This window comes from Macaca nemestrina, chromosome 2 (assembly GCF_043159975.1).
Source record: "Macaca nemestrina isolate mMacNem1 chromosome 2, mMacNem.hap1, whole genome shotgun sequence".
Lineage (NCBI taxonomy): Eukaryota > Metazoa > Chordata > Mammalia > Primates > Cercopithecidae > Macaca > Macaca nemestrina.
In genome coordinates this window covers 120,158,199-120,181,756 of record NC_092126.1, presented here as the reverse complement: position 1 = coordinate 120,181,756, position 23,558 = coordinate 120,158,199, and the positions used below count along the sequence as shown (strand labels likewise).

General features: G+C 38.5%; 2 protein-coding genes across 31 annotated transcripts in view; one reads left to right on the top strand and one right to left on the bottom strand.

Moving 5' to 3' along the window:
* The window catches only part of TASOR (transcription activation suppressor), a 64,295-nt gene extending 48,765 nt beyond the window's left edge, over positions 1-15,530 (top strand). For 2 of the 7 annotated variants that reach the window (XM_071091928.1, XM_071091927.1), the window contains 7 exons: positions 1,827-2,632; positions 7,017-7,139; positions 7,897-8,056; positions 8,493-8,601; positions 10,703-10,881; positions 11,066-11,230; positions 11,862-15,530. In XM_071091928.1, the coding sequence (XP_070948029.1) occupies positions 1,827-2,632; positions 7,017-7,139; positions 7,897-8,056; positions 8,493-8,601; positions 10,703-10,881; positions 11,066-11,230; positions 11,862-11,917 (1,598 nt within the window). In that variant the 3' untranslated portion in view covers positions 11,918-15,530. Of the gene's footprint in view, positions 1-1,703; positions 2,633-7,016; positions 7,140-7,896; positions 8,057-8,492; positions 8,602-10,702; positions 10,882-11,065; positions 11,231-11,861 lie in introns of all 7 variants that reach the window. The other 5 variants (XM_011742520.2, XM_011742529.2, XM_011742517.3 and 2 more) reach the window with 4 other exon arrangements.
* The window catches only part of LOC105482439 (coiled-coil domain containing 66), a 69,316-nt gene continuing 48,101 nt past the window's right edge, over positions 2,344-23,558 (bottom strand). For 12 of the 24 annotated variants that reach the window (XM_071091932.1, XM_071091940.1, XM_071091929.1 and 9 more), the window contains 10 exons: positions 22,342-22,503; positions 20,452-20,596; positions 20,204-20,296; positions 19,656-19,808; positions 18,111-18,604; positions 17,509-17,549; positions 16,153-16,409; positions 15,751-15,875; positions 5,705-5,828; positions 4,089-4,442 (listed from right to left, as the gene is read on the bottom strand). In XM_071091932.1, coding sequence (XP_070948033.1) covers positions 5,712-5,828; positions 15,751-15,875; positions 16,153-16,409; positions 17,509-17,549; positions 18,111-18,604; positions 19,656-19,808; positions 20,204-20,296; positions 20,452-20,596; positions 22,342-22,503 — 1,587 coding nt within the window. In that variant the 3' untranslated portion in view covers positions 4,089-4,442; positions 5,705-5,711. Of the gene's footprint in view, positions 3,500-4,088; positions 4,443-5,704; positions 5,829-12,083; positions 14,159-15,750; positions 15,876-16,152; positions 16,410-17,508; positions 17,550-18,110; positions 18,605-19,655; positions 19,809-20,203; positions 20,297-20,451; positions 20,597-22,341; positions 22,504-23,558 lie in introns of those variants that run through there. The other 12 variants (XM_011742593.3, XM_024793116.2, XM_011742566.3 and 9 more) reach the window with 7 other exon arrangements.

Sequence of the window (23,558 nt, the reverse complement as noted above, 5' to 3'; positions counted from 1 at the left end):
AATTCAGAACTTTTTAAATTAAGGTAGTTCTCCCCAACCCATATGTTTTAGGAGATGCAATTCAACATTTTTTCTTTGAATATATCAGATATTTGACATGATACATAATTCAAGAAGTCTAAAAATACTTCAGAAAGTAATACTACCCCAGCCCAGGTCACTTAGATTCTAAATCCCTGTATATTAGCCATGGTTACCAATTTCTTGTGTATCCTTCCAGACACTTTATATGTACTAAACCACATTTTAATGTTGCAGATTTAAGATATTCAGGATATTTAGTATTCCTAATTATCTTATGGAACTTGGATTTTCTGGTTTATCAATTTCATACAGTTCTAATTCTTATCCTGGCACGTTGGATATTTTGTTCCCCTCTCACCTCCGCCTACAGACCCACCTTGGGTCTTTTCTCTGTGCTGACAAATTGCCTTTGCAATAGTTAATGAGTGTACTGGTTCAGGATAACCACCAGGATTGGTAGAGAATGTCATAAGCTGACTCCTAGTGAGTCTATTTAAACCTTTTCTAGTGTGATGAGTGTGAGCAAAATCTTTACTGTAGGTTTGAAAACTACCTGTACCTGGACTTCCTGATTTAGAGGCACCATTTCCTATACTACAGCAGCAATTTGTTAGGGAATGTTGGCCAAGGCTTAAGGAAAATCAGTAATTTTTTAGCAGGTAAAATTGTGTATAGGTCTTCTAAGCAAAGATCATGAGTTTTTTCTTTTCCTAAAATATAACACTAAAATTGAAGTTAAATGTTTTTCAAACCCTTGTTGCTTAAAAATGGAATTTGGGTTCCCTTTTTCAAACATTTCAAAAACATCCTTTGTTTGAATTTAGGATTTTTTGGGGGAAAGTTGATCTTTTGGGTTGAGCTATTTGTCAAGAGTGAAAGGTTTTAATCCCATTAGTATCAGCTAACCATAGTATCAGCCAACCTCAGTATCAGCCAACCTCTGTATCTCAAATGAGGTATAGCTATCCTCTTTTCTCTTAGAATTATTTCCAAACAAAAGGAAAATATTTATGAAAGGACTGTCAAAAGTGTGCAGCTGTGAAATATATTCTTCTCTTATTATTATTCGTTTTATTTCCTGATAAAATGAAGTCCCTGACATTACAGGAAGTCTACTTAGCAACCTCATAAGTGAGAACAAGTCTGAAAGCAGATACAAAATTAATTATCCTAGATCCTAGATGCAACTTTTAACTTGACAGTTATTCCCACAGCATTTCTGTTTGGTATTCTTACAATTAAGTCTTACACTCAGAATTCTCACTAAGGGGCCATTACCATAGTAGATATTACTTGGCAAATAATAAATACAGGGATTGAGCAAGCTGATGCAACTGACCATCTTGATTAAAACGTGTATTAAACTTAGATCTACAGAATGGTAGGGAGGCAGAAATAAGCAAATGACTTAATTTGTATTGATGCCAAATTGGTGTTTGCTTGAACACTTCAAAATGGCAGAGTTGTTAACACTAGCTACAACTCTTAAGGACCATCCCATAAGTAGGGCACATAGGGCATAGAATTCATACCAGAATTTTAGGATTTTATTTTACTTTCTAATATATAATTAGTTCTTAATGTGTGTTAACCCTTTTTTTCCCTCCAATTTAAGGGTCTGTGTTTTCATATGTTATATTTTTGGATTGCTCTTATAATAATGAACTCTTCCTGTATAGGTATGAAATCACCAGAAGAACAACTGGTGTGTGTGCCACCACAGGAGGCCTTTCCTAACGACCCCCGGGTAATAAATAGACAGAGAAGTTCTGATTACCAGTTTCCATCCTCTCCATTTACAGACACACTAAAGGGCACCACTGAGGATGACGTGTTGACAGGTCAGGTGGAGGAGCAGTGTGTGCCAGCAGCAGAGGCAGAGCCGCCTGCAGTGAGCGAAACCACAGAGAGGACAGTGTTAGGAGAGTACAATCTCTTTTCTAGGAAGATAGAAGAGATTTTGAAGGAAAAGAATGTTTCATATGTCAGTGGAGTTTCCACACCTATCTTTACAACACAAGAGAAGATGAAACGGCTTTCCGAGTTCATATATTCTAAGACTTCCAAAGCTGGTGTGCAGGAGTTTGTAGATGGTTTGCATGAGAAGCTAAATACTATTATTATTAAAGCATCAGCCAAGGGTGGGAATTTGCCACCAGTCAGTCCTAACGATTCTGGTGCTAAGATAGCATCGAATCTTCTGGAAAGGCATGTCATACCAGTTTCCTCAAGTGACTTCAACAATAAACATCTCCTTGAGCCACTGTGTAGTGATCCTTTGAAAGACACCAACTCTAATGAGCAGCATTCCACTTCGACTTTGAGTTTAACTGAAGTAGAAATGAACCAGCCTCAACATGCCACAGAGTTAACGGTGACTTCTGATCATACTGTACCTGGTGATACGGCCCGGGAACCAGTAGAAGAAACAACAAAATCCCCCAGTGATGTAAACATTTCTGCTCAACCGGCTCTTTCAAATTTTATAAGCCAGTTAGAACCTGAAGTATTTAATAGTTTGGTTAAAATCATGAAAGATGTCCAGAAAAATACTGTGAAATTTTATATTCATGAAGAAGAAGAGAGTGTGCTCTGTAAAGAAATAAAGGTAACTAAACGAGAAGGTAATAGTAATGCTGTACAAACTTCTCTTGTTGGTGTGACCTGTATAAAATGGAAGTTTTTTGTGTTTAAATGTTTACCATAGGCCAGGCATGGTGGCTAGTACCTGTAATTCCAAAACTTGGGAGGCTGAGGCAGGAGGATTGCTTGAGGCCAGGAGTTCATGACCAGCCTGGGCAACATAACAAGACTTTGTCTCTTAATAACAAAATAGGTGTGGTGGCACTCTACTGTAGTCCCAGCTGCTTGGGAAGCTCAAGTGGGAGGGTCAGTTGAGCCCAGGCATTTGAGATTACAGTTAGCTATGATTGTGCCAGCTTAGGTGACAGAGTGAGACCCTGTCTCTCAAAATAAATAATAAAAATAAATGTTGATTGTATATCTTCATAATTTAACTCAGGGTGGAATAAAAGAGTGGTAAGTCCAAGTAAATTCAGAACTTGGGGTCTAAATATGTTAGAATTTAGAATCTTGTTTTACAGTGTCATTTATGCACATACCTTTTAAACTGTTGATTTGAAGGTTTGAAGTGTTTCTTGGAATTATTTTTTTATTTTTATTTTTTGAGATGGAGTCTCCCTCTGTCGCCCAGGCTGGAGTACAGTGGTGTGATCTCGGCTCACTGCAACCTCTGCCTCCCGAGTTCAAGCAGTTCTCCTGCCTCAGCCTCCCGAGTAGCTGGGATTACAGGCATGCAACACCATGCCCAGCTAATTTTTTTTTGTATTTTCAGTAGAGACAGGGTTTCACCATGTTGGTCAGGCTGGTCTGGAACTCCTGACCTTGTGATCCACCCACCTCAGCCTCCCATAGTGCTGGGATTACAGGCGTGAGCCACCATGCCTGGCCATTTCTTGGATTTTTAATGAAGAGGAAGGAAAAACACAGAGAGGAAAAATTAAGTTGCCAGGGTTTATCTCATGGGATTTGATCAATCACATAGAAAAACAAACTGCCCAGGGTTGGCCTAATGATAAACTTTTGGTATTTCTTGATACCTTAGCCATGTTACATTCCCTTTATCCTTTATTGATCAAGAAACCTGATAATCTTGAAAGACTACTCAGTCACGAAAGATTTCTCACTGTGAGGTGTATTTTTTCTACCGAAGCTGCAGACTAATATTTCAGATATTTGGTTGAAACACACAGATGGCCAGGCGCTGTGGCTCACGCCTGTAATCCCAGCACTTTGGGAGGCTGAGGTGGGCGGATCACGAGGTCAGGAAATCGAAACCATCCTGGCTAACACAGTGAAACCCCGTCTCTACTAAAAGGACAAAAAAATTAGCCAGGCGTGGTGGCAGCTTCCTGTAGTCCCAGCTACTTGGGAGGCTGAGGCAGGAGAATGGCGTGGACCCAGGAGGTGGAGCTTGCAGTGAGCCGAGATTGCATCACTGTACTCCAGTCTGGGCAACAGTGCAAGACTCCGTCTCAAAAAAAAAAAACAAACAAAAAACCACACACGCCTTTCTGTGTGTCTGTATGTTAGAGATAGATATGTAAGTTTGTTACCAGTAGGTAGGTAAATGGTAACACATTGGAGCAATTGTATTAGTGGTGTAATATTAAAATTAATACTCAATAAATTATGGGATTTTAATTCCTCAAGGGAATGCCTAAGATTTTGAAATAAATGCCTGCTCTCATTTATGGAGTTTACTTACCATGACTGGAATTTCATTAGAGGAATCAGAGGGACCATGGGCTTTATAGCTACTAACATGTCCTAAGCCTTTTGTCAGTTTGGGCATCTCTGAGGTCAGCGTGTTTCGTGTGACGTCACCTGGTCAAGACCTGAAGAACATAGAAAGGACATGAGTCAGAGTACTCTGTTGGGCTTTCCTTACTGATTCCTAATGGTTTCTTGGGAAAATGAAATGAGACTTCTAGGAATTCCTTGGTTGCATTGACTGAATGTAGAGTTTCTCAACTTTTCCCCACCAGCCAGCAATAAGTTCCCAAGCACAGTACTCTTTGGGGGCATAGCTGCATATTGGTTTGGGGCTAGATGACAGAATAGGTTGCGCCCAGTTCCAAGCCTGCTTAGCATAATTCCAACTCCCTCCACCCCTACACCCCCAACCCCCTGCTCCTTTTTTAAAAAGATTTGTAACACACCTATTTGACATTTTAAAAAATTTATTTAGTGAGATGGAGTTTTGTTCTTGTTGCCCAGGCTGGAGTGTAATGGCACTATCTTGGCTCACTGCAACCTCCACCTCCTAGGTTCAAGCAATTCTCCTGCCTCATCCTCCCAAGTAGCTGGGATTACAGGCACCCACCACAACGTCCAGCTAATTTTTTGTATTTTTAGTAGAGACGGGGTTTCACCATGTTGGCCAGGCTGGTGTTGAACTCCTGGCCTTAGGTGATGTGCCCGCCTTGGCCTCCCAAAGTACTGGGATTATAGGCGTAAGCTATCGCACCCAGCCGTGACATTTAGATTACGGGGATAGGAGATGCATTTCCTAATGAAATGTGCTTTTAATTTTTTCTGGCATAGAACAAGTCATTTCTGTCATTTATATAGAATAAAAGAGCATTCTTTGTTTTACGAATCTGATAGAAAACCAGATTGAAACCTTAATTCTTTTAATCAATATCCATTGGAAATATTCCAGCAAAAATACTACAGTAAAAGACTTTATGAATAAAAATGGAAACTTTAAATATTTCTGGAGTCAAACTGATTTATTATATGAATTAAACTCTCTTATTTTAAATCAACTTAAAGCTTCTTAATGTAAGAAGACATCAAAAATTACCAGGAGGGAGGCTGAGGCACGGGTGGATCATGAGGTCAGGAGATCGGGACCATCCTAACACGGTGAAACCCCATCTCTACTAAAAATACAAAAAATTAGCCAGGCATGGTGACGGGCACCTGTAGTCCCAGTTACTGGGGAGGCTGAAGCAGGAGAATGGAGTGAACCTGGGAGGCAGAGCTTGCAGTGAGCCGAGGTAGCGCCACTGCACTCCAGCCTGGGTGACAGAGTAAGACTCCATCTCAAAAAAAAAAAAAAAATTATCAGCAGGCATGTCAGATGGTAATTTACCTTTTCATTAACTGACTAAGCTGGTCTGAGATCTGCCCAAAAGTTCCAGAGCTTGGATCAAAATCAATGTAGAAGGTGCTGCTTTAGCACAACATCCTCCTCTTTGGGGTGACACTTTAGGCAGCTGTTGAAAGAGCAGTAGACAGGTTGTCAGGTGAGCTGGGTTTTTATTATAGCTGTCTGACCAGCTGTGCTGACATTAAAAGTAATCTCTGAAATGAGGAATATGACCTCCAGGATCTTGCAGTTTACTTCAGTGTTTCAGGATTCCACCAGCAAGCAGAGAGCAAAGGGAACTCTGCATAGAAGTCTGCCTGTGTCTTGTGAAAGGCAGTACCATGTTCACCAGCATGGAGGAAGAAGAGCTATTAGTTGGGAGAGTCTACTTTGAAGACAGAAACTTGACAGAAATGGCTTATTAGTATGTCAATACCATTGTACATAATGAAGGTCTATATAAATGCTTTTTGAGCTGTTGTGAATTAAAGGAGCTATGGTTGTGAAAGTTCTTAACTCTGAAGGCGTTTATCCCAGTTAATACTGCTGCAAATAACCAAGGGCCTGCTTAGAATGGAAAGGAAAATGGGAGCTAGGGAGTGGTTAATGATTAGACTCTAGGTGGCCTTAAAGTGTTTCTAAGGTATTACAGGCAACCTAGAGTCTAATCGATTATTAACCTCTATAATAACTAAAGGAGCTGGGTTAAGAACCTGGCCTAATTAACAGTTCTTTCTGTTATTCTCACACTGTTAATTAGCTGGCTTTGTATAGTGCTGTAACATAGTGACCATGTGATTGGTGAAGCTCTGACCTTTAGATTGCTCTTCTAGAAAAGAAAAGTGGATTTGGGCCATGTGCAGTGGCTTATGCCTATAATCCCAGCACTTTGGAAGGCCAAGGCAGGAGGATCATCAAACCCAGGAATTTAAGACCAGCTTGGGCAACAGAGCGAGACTCTCTTACAAAAAAAAAAAAAAAAAAATTAGCCTGGTGTGGTGGTGTGAGCCTAGTGCCACGTATTCAGGAGGCTGAGGTGGGAGGATTGCTTGAGCCTGGGAGGTCAAGGCTGCAGTGAGCTGTGATCATTCCGCTGCACTCCAGCCTGGGAAACAGTGATAGCCTGTCTCAAAAAAAAAAAAAAAAAAAAAAAATTGATTTGATGGTCTGTAAGGTCTCTTAGAGTGTAAATTCATTCATTGTTAATAATGTCCTAGTAGTACTTAAGCTTATCAGTTTATCTTGCATTTCTGGTATTAAATTGATGTTTACAAAAAAGCATTTTAATATTGATTTAGTTGTTTTTCTTTAACAGGAATATCTTATCAAATTAGGCAATACAGAATGTCATCCAGAACAGTTTTTGGAAAGAAGATCAAAATTAGATAAACTATTGATTATTATTCAAAATGAAGACATTGCAGGTTTCATTCACAAGGTAGACTATTAAGTCAAATTCACTACTTACTTTGGTTTTAAAAACTCCCTTATTTTAAAATCTTGCTGTCTGGCAGACTAGTGTTTTTAAAATAAGCTTTAAAGGAGATTAAACTTAAGGACCCATCTATGAATCAGCTTGTGAGATTCAAGTTTGTACCTCTGCAAAGTTTTAAATTGCTGCACATCACGGATCTTCCCTGTCACTCAAGTAGTCAAGACTAATAAGAGTACTGAATCCTTGAATGCCATTGGGTCTGCTGACTGACTACTTAATGTTTTCATCTTCATTTGTATGTCCTAGGAAAAACCTATTTGTGCTCCATCTTTGTCAGACCAGTCCCCTTTTCCCTTATATTTTGAGGTATCCCATCTAGTCTTAGGAGCCCTATCTCACATCTTACATCTTGGATGCCTTTCCTGATTGACTGTTCCAGCACATAGGCTTTTTCCTTCATCTGAATTCTGACTGTACTCACAGGTTATAGAGAGGTCAGCTTTTGTCCATTTTGTGTTTTCAGGTCTATTGTAAGCTTCTTTAGTGGTCTCCGATAGGTCCCAGTACATAAATGTTGGTTTATATATTGGGAAATAATGTTGAGAATATTATTTGTGTGTGTGGCTTTCCAGAGGCAATCTACTAATACAGATGAGCCATAATGCATTCTGTTAGACTTCTTGTAGGTTCCTTCACACTTGAGTCTATCACTTCATTCCCTCATCCATCTGTTTCTCTTTTTATTTTGGGATTTAAACAGATACCTGGCTTGGTGACTTTAAAGAAGCTCCCCTGCGTTAGTTTTGCTGGTGTTGATAGCCTGGATGATGTTAAAAATCATACATACAATGAATTATTTGTATCTGGAGGTTTTATCGTATCTGATGAATCAATTCTAAATCCAGAGGTTGTCACAATTGGTAAGGTGTGATGTTCTTTTGAGCACATAACTCCTCTTCTGACTCTAATACTTTTTAATGTACTGTCCATTTATTCTGCCATTCACAGATAACTAGTACATTTCAGTCTTTTCCTGAGCTTTTATTACCTCAAATTTCTTTCCCCTTCTCTTAGACCAATAATTTTCTCTAAATCTGGTGTAAAGCAAGGCTTTCTGCCCCTGCTGCAGTTGAATCACTTCTTGTATTACTGTCATCAACATGTTCTTTTGTATGTAGATGTTATATTCTTAGAGCTTTAGGCATGTATAGATCTGTCTCCCTTAGACAAAGAGAAATGAAAAGAGTACATAGGAAAGTAGGTATTTCTACATAATATGAAAAAGCACTTCTTGCATAATTCACTTGTGGAATGATTATTTATTGAATTAAAAAGGAACTTCATTATTTCTAACAGAGAACCTTAAAAATTTTTTGACATTCCTTGAAGAACTTAGTACTCCAGAAGGAAAATGGCAATGGAAAGTCCACTGTAAATTTCAGAAGAAACTAAAGGAACTAGGCAGGTAAGCTTTGAAACATAACTATATAATGGTTGTTGATTTTAACATTGTACTCATATTTCTCTATTCCCATGTTTGTAGATTATGGATGTTCTTCATTTTTCACAGATGTCCATAGCCAGTCATAATGGAGTATAGATACTAAATTATTCTTGCCTTTATAAGAGGAAGCAGTATTTTTAAGTAGAAGTTTGGTGAAGTTCTTGTTATGTGCATAGGTAAAATTTGTTTAATCTTTGCCATTTGTGGATTTAGAGTAATCATCCAAATGGAATGATCAGCATTTTTCTCTTTTTTCTTTCTTTTTTTTTTTTTTTTTTTTTTTGAGATGGAGTTTTGCTCTTGTAGCCCAGGCTGGAGTGCAGTGGGGCAATCTCGCCTCACTGCAACCTCCGCCTCCTGGGTTCAAGCGATTCTCCCACCTCAGCCTCTCAAGTAGCTGAGGTTACAGGTGCCTGCCACCATGCCCGGCTTATTTTTGTATTTTTAGTAGAGATGGGGTTTTACCACATTGGCCCGGCTGGTCTTGAACTTCTGTCCTCAGGTGATCTGCCCGCCTTGGCCTCACAAAGTGCTGGGATTACAGGCGTGAGCCACTGTGCCCGGCCAGCATTTTCCTTTTTTAACTGAACTGTATGTTCCAACTACATCAGACCCTCTCTGAGCCAACTGACTACTTTGTAGGTAGCTAATAAAATTACATATATTTGGACAAGGATTAATCTTGACCTGGTGAAGTGATTTGTGAGTAGGACATCAATTCATGTATATATAGGTAATTTCTAACATGCATGGGAGTCACTTCTTCAAGTGTGATCTTTGGAACACTAGTCACTTGAGAGAGTCCATAAATGATTGTGGTAATCAGGCACATTTGGGACAGTATATCCTACTAGTAAAGTCTATAAAATGTATTTACACATTAAAGGATATGAAGAACTCTAGTTAAAAGAATTGTTCTACATTGTGTTAATCATTATTTCCTTAAACTTAGACCACAAAATTTTATTTCTTAAAGTATGACATTCCATGGTATACTTTTCAGGAAATTTAGGCTTAAATAAGTTTTGAGTATTTAATTCTTTGTAGCAATTCACTTTTAAAAGCTTATCTCCACTTGTTGCTTGTCCCTTGCAATATAGAAACGGCTTAGAGCCGGCCGGGCATGGTGGCTCATGCCTGTAATCCCAGCACATTGGGAGGCTGAGGCAGGCGGATTACGAGGTCAGGAGATTGAGACCATCCTGTCCAACATGGTGAAACCCCGTCTCTACTAAAAATACAAAAATTAACTGGGTGTGGTGGTGTACGCCTGTAGTCCCAGCTACTCGGGAAGCTGAGGCAGGAGAATCGCTTGAACCCAGGAAGTGAAGGTTGCAGCAAGCTGAGATTGCACCACTGTACTCCAGCCTGGCACCAGAGCAAGACTCTGTCTCAAAAAAAAAAAAAAAGAGTTTAGAGCCATAATAGTGTACTTTTTTTTTTTTTAAGAGACTTTAGTTCTTGTTGCCCAGACTGGAGTGTAATAGTGCAGTCTCAGCTCACTGCAACCTCTGCTTCCTGGGTTCTAGTGATTCTCCCGCCTCAGCCTCCCAAGTAGTTGGGATTACAGGCATGAGCCACCTCATCCGGCTAATTGTATTTTGAGTAGAGATGGGGTTTCACTATGTTGGCCGGGCTGGTCTTGAACTCCTGACCTCAGGTGATCCAACTGCTTTGGCCTCCCAAAGTTTTGGGATTACAGGCGTGAGCCATCAGGCCTGGTCTGTATATTGTATTTTTTGAAGGAAGGATTTATACTTTTTTTGTCCTTTTAAGTCCTTCATTAAAGTTCAAAATTGATAGAGGTAATCATACTTTAAGTAAGTAGAATAATCAGCTGAGATTTTAGCCTAAACTGTATAGCTGGCCCTGAGGCCTTGCGACCAAGAAACCCCTTTCTTTCTTTCCAAAGAAGCACGCTCGTACATCAGGCAGAGAGCTAAAGCAGTGCAGTTGTCATTAGTTGCCTCAATGGAAGAAATTGAATTTTAATCTACAGCAGAAATTTCCATACTAAATTTTAGAAGTACAGATCCAGATACTGAACTGCTTAATTTCACAGATTGAATGCTAAAGCTCTAAGTCTGTTGACGCTTCTGAATGTCTATCAGAAGAAACATCTGGTTGAAATTTTGTCATACCACAATTGTGATTCACAAACTCGAAATGCTCCAGAATTGGATTGCCTTATCAGACTTCAGGCTCAGAACATACAGCAACGACACATAGTCTTTTTAACAGGTAAAGAGAGCACTCCTAAGCTTTCTATTATGAATATAGGAATGTGGATGAAAGGATTTTATGGGGCTGTGGTGGGTATTGCTAAGCTTTGATTCTGAAAATGTGAAGGAAAGGATTTTGTGAGGGCTGGGGGCTGTCTACATTTTGAAGGGTTTCATACATGAAACGTTTTTTCTTAATTTAGAGAAGACCATCAAGATGCTTTCTAGTTATACAGATAATGGAATAGTGGTTGCAACTGCTGAAGACTTCATGCAAAACTTTAAAAATCTTGTGGGCTATCACAACTCAATCACAGAAGAAAACCTTCCGCAGCTTGGTGCTAATGAGAATCTTGAGTCCCAGTCAGGTAACTTTTCAGTGGTTTTCATTTTCTTTAACGCAGACAGTAAAAGAGGAATGGTTTTGTTCTGTTACCAAATAATGAAATGACTGTTTTGAAACCACTCGCCTCAGTATAAACAGTCATAGGGAACGTGTTTGAAGACATTTATCATTCTAATACTTAGCATGCACAAGATCTGCTCATTTATTATACTGTAGCCAGTCTAAGTTGTTAGTTATTATAGATTATGCATTTCTATCTATATTGTAGACAATGCATACTATGGAGTATGCATTTTCTCTTCGAGGGTTTGTAAGCATTATTGGTTACTATTGTCAGCAAAGGGGTTATATTAATAAAAAGGTAGGAAACCAGATATGGCGATTCAGCATTGAGCTGCTAGACCTCCCCACATGTATAAAGCAGTTTAATTGCAAGATAGTAGAGCTGTCATAGCTTTAGTCTTTCGTGAGATGGCCTCTGCTTTGGTTCCAGGTTCTATGTGAAATGAAAGATGTACTTTTGTTTTGGATGAAAAAAAGCAGAAATGATCATTCAGTAGTGCTAACCAGTTTAGTAATCCAGTGAAGCTAGATGTCAAAAAATTTTATTTTATATTTGTCTTGTCAAATACTGAATTACCGTATAACTTTAGATGCTGTTTTGACATTAACCCCTTTGGAGCTGGGAGTTGGGATTTCCCAACATTAAACGTGAACACATTTCGCAGAAGCTTTTAGCATCGGATTATCTGGACATTCACATCTAGTGTGAGTGTTGTGACTAAGTGAACTTGTGGCAGAAGACCAAGCTTTAAGGGATTGTGGACTTGCAGACCCTGACGCGTTATATTGTGTGAGTAGTGTATAATTTTAAAACGTAAACAAACTGTGTATTTCAATAGAGGAGGACTTTTTGTTTTTTAAATGTAGCTCTTTTAGAAAACGATGAAAAGGATGAAGAGGATATGTCTCTGGATTCAGGGGATGAAATCTCACATATAGAAGTATGCAGCAATTTTCATTCAGAAATATGGGAGAGAGAGACCAAAGGATCACGTGGAACAGATCAAAAAAAGAATACTCAAATTGAGTTGCAGTCGTCTCCTGATGTGCAAAACAGTTTATTAGAAGATAAGACTTATCTTGATTCTGAAGAGAGAACTTCTGTTGATATAGTATGCTCTGAAGGAGAGAACAGCAATTCAACAGAACAAGATTCATATAGTAACTTTCAGGTTTATCATAGTCAATTAAATATGTCCCATCAGTTTAGTCATTTTAATGTTCTCACTCATCAGACATTTTTGGGGACACCATATGCCCTTTCATCAAGTCAGTCTCAAGAAAATGAAAATTACTTCTTATCTGCTTATACTCAAAGCTTGGATAGAGATAAATCTCCACCTCCCTTAAGTGGAGGGAAAAGTGATTCTTCCAGGCCATATTCACAAGAGAAATAACTATAGTAACTTTTTTTTTTTAAAATAGATTGTTGTGGACTTTGTTTATTAACAATTTATATTTCATTCTCTAAACAAAAGGTTCTTGTTCTTTCTCAAATGTTTTTTCTTTTATTTAAATCATGATGGTCTGTAACAGTTGAAGCATCTAAAAATTGAAATAAATATATATTTTTAACATATATTGTACTTGAATTATCTCATGTTGGCACTTCTGAGTTTTACTTTTGTATGTTACATGTAGTTAGGCTTCAAATTGAAGCCTGTTTTATGTGTAAAATCAGATGCTTGCAGGAGGACGGTAAACAGCAAAGGCTTTACTTCTTTTGCTCTAATGTCACCTGATACAAAGTACTTTTGTTGAAGTGAATTATTTTGATTTAGGCTTTTGTATAGTGTTTTTACACAGGTATAAGCCAGTAATAGCAGTGTTAATATTTACAGGATTTTGGCTCAATACCTCAAGATTTAACAGTGCAGTTTCATTTAGATAATAAACTATGTACATAGGACACACTTTTTATCTCTAGGCTTAGTCACGTAAAAACTGCCTATTGCTAAAATTCCGGTAACTTCGAGAGCATTCAATTTTTCAGTACTTGTGCAATCCTTGATTTAATGAAATTAACGTTTATATTTCAAAAGATAGGCTTCTGTTTATCAATGGCATTGAACAATTTGATTTTTAAATTAGTTTTAGCAATATTGAAGTATAATGGAAATATATTTTTGAGGTGGTCTTAGTAGTAATTACCATTTGTTGAACACATTAGTGCTATACTAGAAAGATACAGTGGAGATAGCTTTCAAACCTACATCTATTCCTAACTACTGCCTCTAATACTAATTACTAACTTGTTGCTAATGCTAACTTATAAAAATGTTTTTGAAAATTGCAATTTCTACAAATGTCATAAAAGCAGGATTTAGAGAAGAAAACAATTTCCACAGAAGCTTAAATTGAATTTGTTATTTTAGTAAAGTTATATAGAGTTATGGGTCTAGACGTGTTAATAAGTTAGATAGAACTGAACTTTGGCACTTTAGAACAAATGCATGAGTGGTATTTCACTTAATAAGTTACATAAAAAGTGTGAAAGAACACTGTGAGGTCCCAGGAACGCCAGACTATATTAAGGTAAGTAGTGTTTTTTTTTATAGGGCTTCAATACTCAGGTGGTGACAGAGCAGAAGAACATGTTTTTTTTTACTACTAAGCTTTTACAAAAGTATCTGTTTTATTGTATAGAACAAGTACAGCATTTTACTACATAGTATACAAGTTTTTAATGAGCATTTAAAAAAATAAAATCTAGGCTATTTGAAAAATACCGTTGAGCCAGTGAGCACATTTTATAATTTGGAAGACACAAATCAAATGTGAATGATTTGATTTTCTACATTTAAAATGAAGAACCAAAATTATCTTCTGGATTTTCAGCTAAAGGCAGGAGACTACTTTCCAACTCCTTTTGCTTCTGGAGAAGGCCCTGAAATCACATTGATATATGTTAGTAAAATGTGCACACCTGACTTGCAATGTTGTGTTAAACTAGAATTCTATTCACTTGGAAAACATATTGCTTAGGATAAAATTGTCATTCAACAATTTTTCAGAAATGCTTGTACTAGACCACTTCATTTGGATATATAGCTATCACATTTGTAAGATTGTATTTTTAGCATAAAAATCAGTAGGGATGAGAATTTTCTTAAAAATCAAGCCTCCAAAACTATGGGGGTAAATGAAGTCATTCCCTCTCCCCCAATCCACCCCCAACTGCTCTTAGATACTAGGAGGCGTCTCTCTTAACATACATACAGTGTTTTTTTATTTTGTTTTGTTTTGTTTGAGACGGAGTCTTGTTGTGTTGCCCAAGCTGGAGTGCAGTGGTGCGATCTCGGCTCACTGCAAGCTCCGCCTCCCAGATTCACGCCATTCTCCTGCCTCCCAAATAGCTGGGACTACAGGCACCCACCACCACACCCAGCTAATTTTTTGTGTTTTTAGTAGAGACAGGGTTTCACTGTGTTAGCCAGGATGGTCTTGATCTGCTGACCTCGTGATCCACCTGCCTCGGCCTCCCAAAGTGCTGGGATTACAGGCTTGAGCCACACTGTGCCTGGCCAACATCCAGTGTTTATCTTGACTGTCCTAACCTTACCTTAGATGCTAATAGAAGGGTCCTGCTGAAATAACACTGGGCACTATATTTGTGGGTAAATGTGTACATCATATTCCTTTCTCTTTATCTCACAATTTTTGTCTCCACTAAGCAAGAAGTAAATTAACACTTTGTCACTCTAAAGAAATAATTTATGTAAAACTCTTAGTAATCCTGTTTGTCTTCAAATGAGTAAATAGACCAAAGGGGACAATTTTCTAGTTCTGTAGAGGGAAGACATCTGAGTCAGCATTTTGAAATGCAGAGGGTATTGGTACATGAAGACATGGAAAAGGGCACTTATAAACAACAAGCTTATTCTTCCCTGAGTACAGAGTATATAGTGAATCAAAGCTAACTACAGCCATTCTTTTTAAAGCCCAAGGGATGGAGCAAAGGTTGTAAGGATGTCACCCGTTTTAATCAGAGAGTAAAATAATGAGAAGTCACAATAGTTTGGGAGAAAAAGTAATCTGGTGAGTAAGGTTATACGTATAATTTCATACTGAATTTACTACTATTTGGGATGTACGTCAATGTTCTAAACACTGCCAACACGTCAATTTTTTTTAAAAGCCACATATTGCTAAGAATTTGTTAAAGCGTAACTGTATTTTTTGTTTTAGGGCCTTATTGATGTTTTGCCGTTCCAATGTATGCATTTTTTTTACTCAATAAACTTGTCTTAATTTTGGAACTGTCTCATGATTTCGTACTGGAAAGAACTACTCAAAGACGGCAATGTAAAAGCAAGTCCAAGGAAAGTCCCATTTTATTTGTGTTCAACATACGGGAACTGAAATACTTGTTAAAACCTGGGATGCATCAAAGTAACTTAAAACAGCCATTCAACATGTTCCCCGAACCGCCCACGCCACATAAAGAACAGACACATCTACACTTGAAAAAGCTCATACCTGTCTCAGTTCTGAAAGTCCCTTAAGGATTGCTTGCTGTCGATCCCTATTTTTCACCATGTTAGGATTAAGAAGTGGATCCCTGACACAGTCAGAATCAAATAGCTGTCGTTCTTGGCCACAGTCTAAAGCGAGATGAAAGTAACAAATCAGCCAATTACATTAGTAAAATGATACAGCCCTGTGCTATATAATATTCTAAGGAGTCATTAATAAATATGTATCCTAGGAAAGTACTAAGCAAAATTTAAGACATATTCAAGAGAAAATTCCTTCCTCTCTCCAGGAGCAAACATTGTAAGAAACTTTCTAGAACTAAGTGCAGGAATTACTAATTTGGAATTTAAAGTTGGGGGTTTACATGGGTCAATTTTTACAGTTAGAATGCTTATATTTACTTACCTTGTGAATTTTGGTACTGAGGGTCCTGGGTTGAAGGCTGAGACAATGGTGCATCGGGATCAAGGTAGTAGATCTCATTTGTTCGAACATAGGGAATAAAATGGGATGATTCAGAAATTCCAGGTGATAATTCTGTTTGATTACCTCCTGAAATCAAATTCTGTCTCTCATAGCTACTGTTTTTTAGTGGTAAGTGTAATGTATTTTGAGTTTGTTGGGTTCTGTTTTTCACTGCTGGAACTGGTGGTGATGGAGACCTATTAAAAAAAAGAAAAATAGGAGCCTTAGTAAAAAATTGTGTATTTAGATTAAGTATCTCTCTTTGATCACATTTCACTTTATGAAACGAAGTCTTGCTCTGCTGCCCAGGCTGGAGTGCAGTGGTGTGATCTGAGCTCACTGCAACTTCTGCCTCCTGGGTTCAAGCAACCTGTCCTGTCTCGGCTTCCCAAGTAGCTGGGATTACATGCGCACGCCACTGTGCCCAGCTAGTTTTTGTATTTTTAGTAGAGACAGGGTTCACCACGTTGGCCAGGGCTGGTCTTGAACTCCTGACCTCAGGTGATCCACCTGCCTTGGCCTCCCAAAGTGCTGGGATTACAAGCGTGAGCCACATGCCTGGCCCATTTCACTTTATTCTAAATGTACCTGTAACACCTTTGGGAATATATGCATAGAAGCCTGAGCTCTATAATATCATTCCAGAAAACAGGGGAAAAGAATGGTATTTATTTGTGTTTTTACTAGCACTAGCTATGGTATGTGTACTGTAGCACAAGGAAGAAATTTAATTACTAGATCCTGAGGAACACTGCTGGTTTGGTTAATCTGAGCCTACTGTTTTCTCCTTAGATAATTCACCATATAATAATATACTCACCATCTGAACGAAACTTGTTTTTAAGCCCCATTCTGAGACAACTAAACCAGCTGGTTCATGCACAAAGACAGAATAAAGATTTCTAATTCCTAAATCTCTCATTGACTGAATTTCTCATTGTCCTTATCAGTCATTTCTTCCCATTCACCACTCCTGGCCATCCCTCCTCCCAAAGCAGAATGCCTATTCTGCTAGTGACATACCTGGAATATCAAAATCACTTAGTTAATTAAGTCTAGAGATAAAAGTAAATGTTATCTACATTCCTGCCTAGGCCCAGTCCAACACGGGCCTTCAAGCTCCAGCTAAAGTGCCACCCTATCCCTTAATCCTCTAACCCTTACCTGGAAGCCACACCCTTTCTGACTGTTCTCTATATATAACTATATGCCTCATGCCGTCCAGATCTTGAATCCCTTTTTTGTCCCATACAGAAAGCACTAAATAGCTGCAGAATTAATCTGATGCATACATACCTTTCCTTGCTGAATGAATGAATATTCAAAGGCTCTTCTTCCTAAAAGATGGATAAATGCAGAAAGGAATATATAGCATTTTCACATGTCCCCACAAATATTTTTAGAGCTACTTATTGAAATAATCTGAGGGTAATATTTGAATAACAGGTACCAACTGAGCAACAGAATAGATAGATTCAATATTTTTCCAGAGTCAAACTAATCCAGTAGTTCCTAATCTCCCAAACTGACCTCTGTCTATATGGACTATAAACAAGGGTTTTAAAGGAGTATTTGAACACACAGCATTCATCTATAGAAGTTGTGTTAAATGTAAAGGACTCAATAAGAAAACCTTTTCAGCTTTGTGGGCCATATTGTTTCTGTTGCTAGTCTGTTGTGTGAAGTCAGCCATAGACAATTCATAAAAGAATGAATTGACTATGTTCGTATAAAATTTTACAAAAGCGGGTAGCAGCCTGGATTTGCCCATGGGATATAGTTTGCTGATCCCTAATGTAAACGGAAACAGATCAGAACAGCCTTACCAAAGCATACATGTGAGAAACTGTTTTGAATCTAGAAATATCGACACATCTTCTAAGATGGAAGAGCTTTACCTTTTTGACTAGATGCCACCTGAACTTTGACTCAGTTTCTTGATGAGATGAATGAAAAATTTCTGGTGAAATGCCTCTGTTTTGAGAGATGTGCCCAGGATTATTTTTTTCTACCAAATGAAGCAATTCCATCTGCCTCCTTACTTTTTTTTCTTCTCTTTGCTTTTGAAGCTGTTTAGGGTACTTTTCTGATGCTGGAATATACCTTTTAGGTGGCTTATTTATATTCCAATCAGGCCTTTTAGGATATTTCTTCATGTGTTTTGTTTGTTTCTCTATTCTTGTGAACTGATTACACTGGTCATTATACCGATTGTTTTCTTTTTCTAAGCTGGCTCCTTTATCCTGAGTTAGTTCTTGCTTGTTTTTCTTGGTGCTAAACTGTCCAATAAGTTCTGCCGAAATCTCAGGAGATGAACAATTTGTGATGTCCCTCTCCATTAATGATCCACAATGTGATTCTGCATTGGTGAATATTCCTATATTTAAGTCATCTAAAAAAAAGTTTCAAATGATTTTTAAAAATTATAAACAAAATTTTTAATTTTAAACAACTTTCCCCAAAACATTAAACAATTACTGCCCTCTGAGACTTTTTTCTTTCATTGATTTTCAACAAAACCAAAACTCTATTATACTCATTAAAGAACAACCCCTCATACTCCCAACCACTGGCAACCACCACTCTAATTTCCATCTCTATGAATTGATAATCATGAAAAGATGCTCAACATCATCAGTCACTGGGGGAGATGCAAACCAAAATCACCTAACACTTCACAATAGTAGAATAACAAGGGTTGGCAAGAATATAGAGAATCAGAACCCACATGCACTGATGGTGGAAATGTAAAATGATACCACTGCTTTGGAGAAGAGTTTGGTGGTTCTTCAAAATGCTAAACATAACAGTACCTGTTACTCATGACTCAGCAATTCTACTCTTCTCTCAAAAGAACTAAAAATGTACAGCCACAAAAATCTATATATGAATATTCACAGCAGCATATTAATAGCCAAAAAGTGGAAATAACACCAATGCTCATCAACTCATGAATAAAAATGTGGTATTATAAATGTATTTATTCAGTGACAAACAGGAATGAAGTACTGACACATGCTACAACATGGATAAACCTTAAAACATGCTAAGAGAAAGAAGCCAGAGAAGACTATGTGGTCTAATTCCAGTTACATGAAATGTCCAGAACAGGCAGAAATATTCAAAGACAGAACGTTAACTGGAGGAGAAAGAAGAAAGAAATAGAAAGTGACAAGTAATGGGTACAGTGTTTCTTTCTAGAGTGATCAAAATGTTTTAGAATTGATTGCGGTAATGGTTGCACCACTGAATACCAAAAAAAAAACTGTAGGGTAAATTTTGTGGTATGTGACATATTTCAACAAAGCTGTTATCCCTTTATTTTGTAACTTACTGAAAACCTCACCTTTCATTAATTTTTGAACTTTTAAATTGAACTTAATTCTAATTGCTTTAATTATGACTTTAAATTTTAAATCAAACCACAGTTTCTACACAAATACCTGTTTGCACACCAGTATCCTTCTTAGAAGTTGTATAATTCGTGTATGTATTCATTTTGCCGCTGACTTCATCAGAATCATGTCTTGAATTTGAAATGTTAGTAGATGCATTATATTCCATTTGTATTGTATCAACTGGCAAAGAGAAATTACCTGATAAAACAACACTTAAGGAATATTAATAAAAATTATGTATGTATAGCAGCAACTAAATACAATAATTTTCACTTAATCAGGATGAACACTGCAATAAAAATTTTCTTACAAAAAGTTACCCACATTCCTATCGGTTATGGAATTTAGGGAGATCATTTCATAATTGTTCTCTGTAAAAACAGACACAAAAAGTACACATTTTACCTATTATTTTAACATTATTTAACACATTTTAACATTATTTCTGCTTTTATTGCAATTTTCCACATAAATTAAGCATTCCTATTTATAAAATTACACTAGTTTAAGGTCTGAAATTCCTACAAAAATAGTAGGTATATTAAAGGTATTAAAAATAGGCAATCATTTAGGCTGGGTGCAATGACTCACACCTGTAATCCCAACACTTTGGGAGGCCAAGGTGGGAGGGTCATCTGAAGGCAGTAGTTCAAGACCAGCCTGGGCAACAAAGCGAGATTCCATGTCTACAAAAAATACAAGGTTGCAGTGAGCTGTGATGGCACCACTGCACTCTAGCCTAGGCAACAGAATGAGTCCTTTTCTCCAAACACAGAAAAAAGGAATTATTTAAAATCATCTTCTAAAAATATTATAAATAAAGTTCTGGTTAAGCCCTTACCACCAAGATTTTTAATCAATCTAGAAGTGTCATGTCCCTTTTGCGCCAATTCTCGGATTCTCTGTTCTTGTTTTAGTCTCTGTGCCAGTTCCTGCGCTCGCTGCATTGTCTGGAATAGCTCATTTGTCTTGACAGTCATGATTTCCTGTCAATATTGATGTGTTATTAAATACAACTATTAAACATACAAAGACTTGACTATTTCCTCTCAGTAAATATTTTCTAAGCTTCTCCTATGTGTCAGGCACTTGTTTACATACTAAGGTTAGAACAGTCAACAAGGCAAAAGTTCCTGCCCTTCTGGAGCTTACATTTTAACATCTTTTTCTACAGCTGTATTCAATCACAAATATGGTAACTCTTTTTACCCATTTCAAATCTATACTAAAAGTTTTCAAAGTTTTAAAAACTGTTCTATTACATTTAAAAATATATTTTAAAAGGTAAACACAAGGTTTATGACCACTTCTTGCAGTTCAAATGATACTTTACTGATTTCCTCATGTTACATAGGGGTAACCGGCTCAGCCTATTCAACTCAATGAAACTGGAACCCAGACCATGTGTCCCTTTACTAGCCAATTTTGGAGTGAAGGTTGCCAAGGGGGAAAACTGCAGCAAAAAGCAAGAAAACGTTTAAAGTGCTCTACATTTTAAAACTTTAGCAAGTGAGTATTTTTGTTAGGTTAGCTCAAATATGGTACCACCACCATACATACCTATCTTGTCTACACCACTTAGGGTTCTCCTAGTGGTGCAGACAAGATAGGTATGTATGCATACCTATGTTGTCTCCTAGTATCTACTTTTTAAAAAGGCCATTTAGGCCAGGCGCGGTGGCTCACGCCTGTAATCCCAGCACTCTGGGAGGCCGAGGTGGGTGGATCACGAGGTCAGGAGATCGAGACCATCCTGGCTAACACGGTGAAACCCCATCTCTACTAAAAATGCAAAAAATTAGCCAGGCGTGGAAGCGGATGCCTGTAGTCCCAGCTACTTGGGAGGCTGAGGCAGGATAATGGCGTGAACCCAGGAGGCGGAGCTTGCAGTGAGCGGAGATCACGCCACTGCACTCCAGCCTGGGTAACTGAGCGAGACTCTGTCTCAAAAAAAAAAAAAAAGTCATTTAACACAGAGATCTCTAGGACAGTCACAAATTGTATCATCAATCCCAGCCAATTATTCTGCAAATGTATGTTCCTGTTCATAAGTGGATACTGATAGGTCAATCATTTCTCTTAACATACCTAGAATAATTATTAATAATTATTGCTTAGAAATGAAGCAAAGAAACTAGGAGTAGATAAAAATGAAGTGCATAGGTAACACCTGCTTTGTGCTGTGACCTCCTCTACAGAAAAAGCCAAACCAATATAACATTTGAGAACTATTATCATGTGAAATAATGAAACTTTCTCAAGCTTCCCTCTTTCCTAACTTTATGTGAAGGTCTGACATGTCCATACATAGCTTCACAATTTCAAAATAATAGAAATGTTCAACTTCTGGTTATTTTTCCTTTAAAAATACATCCATTTTTATTCTAAAATGTTAGGATGCCAAACATGGTAGCTCACACCTGTAATACCAATACTTTAGGAGGCTGAGGTGGAAGGATCGCTTGAGCCCAAGAGCTTGAGACCAGCCTAGGCAACATAGTGAGACCCTGTCTCCTCCACACACCAACAAAAAAATCAGCCAAATGTGGTGGTACATGCCTGTAGTCCCTGCTACTGAGGAGACCAAGGTGGAAGGACAACTTGTACCCAGAGGTCAAGACTGCAGTGAGCTATGATTGCACCACTGTACTCCAACCTGAGCAGAAGAGTGAGACCCTGTCTCAAAAACAAAATCAAAAATCAAAGTTACAATTAGAATGTAAATACCTACTTCCTTTTGTTTTTGCTTAAGTATGTCTTCTTCATACTGTTTCTGCATCTCTTCACGTTCCTGTGCTAAGCGAAGCTCCTCTTCTTGTTCTTCCTTCTTTCTTTGCTCTTCCTCCAGTTGTTTCTTCCTGCGCTTCTCTTCTACCTGGGCAGTGATGGCTTTCTAGTCATAAGCAATCACATAAATCATTGTCAAAAATAAAAATCTGTGAAGCAGGAGGGACTTCAAGCAAGATGGCTGACTAGATACATTCAGTGCTCACCTCTTCCACAGAGGGGAACCAGAATAATGAGCAGACAATCATACTTCACGTAGATCTAACAGCGAATAGTGGAATTCAAAATGACAGGAAGCATCAAAAGCAAGGAATGAAGCAAAGCAGCCTGTCTTGACAGGATTAGCTAGGAGTCTACAGAGGCTGCCTAACTGGAGGAAAAGGAAAGTGAGCAATCCCCAGCAATCTACATTCCCACCAAGGACTCCTACAATCCTAATCACCAAATAGCCCCTTGACCCTTGTGGGTCTCAAGACTAACAGGGCATTACCTGGAGACCACATGAAAGCACTGCTCAAGAGGGAGCTCACACTAGGTACCACAAACACCCAAGACCTAAGGAACTGTAGCATGGCACTATTTTGAGAGCCCAGCTCCTAGTGGACCTGCATCTTGCCCTGGGGCCCGGCCCTACAGCCCCTGCATCTCCACATCCCTAGAGACCCACTGACATTCACCATCTGCAAGAGCAACTCACTGAAAGCAAACCCACCCTCCCTAGCAGCAGAGCTACAATGCAGCTGCTACTGCCCCAACCTAAGCATTCTGCTGGTGGCCTGGAAATCATCCCACCCCTGCCTACAACAGCCAGCACCTGCACACAACACCTTGGGAACCTGGGGGCAGATCTGCCCAGCCTTGCTTCATCTCCACCAGTAACCAAGCACATGGTCCAGAGATCTGGGGATTGCCCTGCCCAGGACACCACCATTGGCACCTGAGCACTCCTCCCAGAGTCTGGGCCCAATCAACCTGCCATTACCATCACAGCTGGCACCCACCCACATATGCCACCAGCAAGTCTGAGGACTGGCCCACGCAGCCCATCATAGCCACCGCCAAAACCACCGCTGACTGCTTGGATCCCAGAGGGTTGTCCCACTACTACTACTGCCATTGCCCATGTTTGCTGCCCAGTGGCTTGAAAACCTACTCACCCAC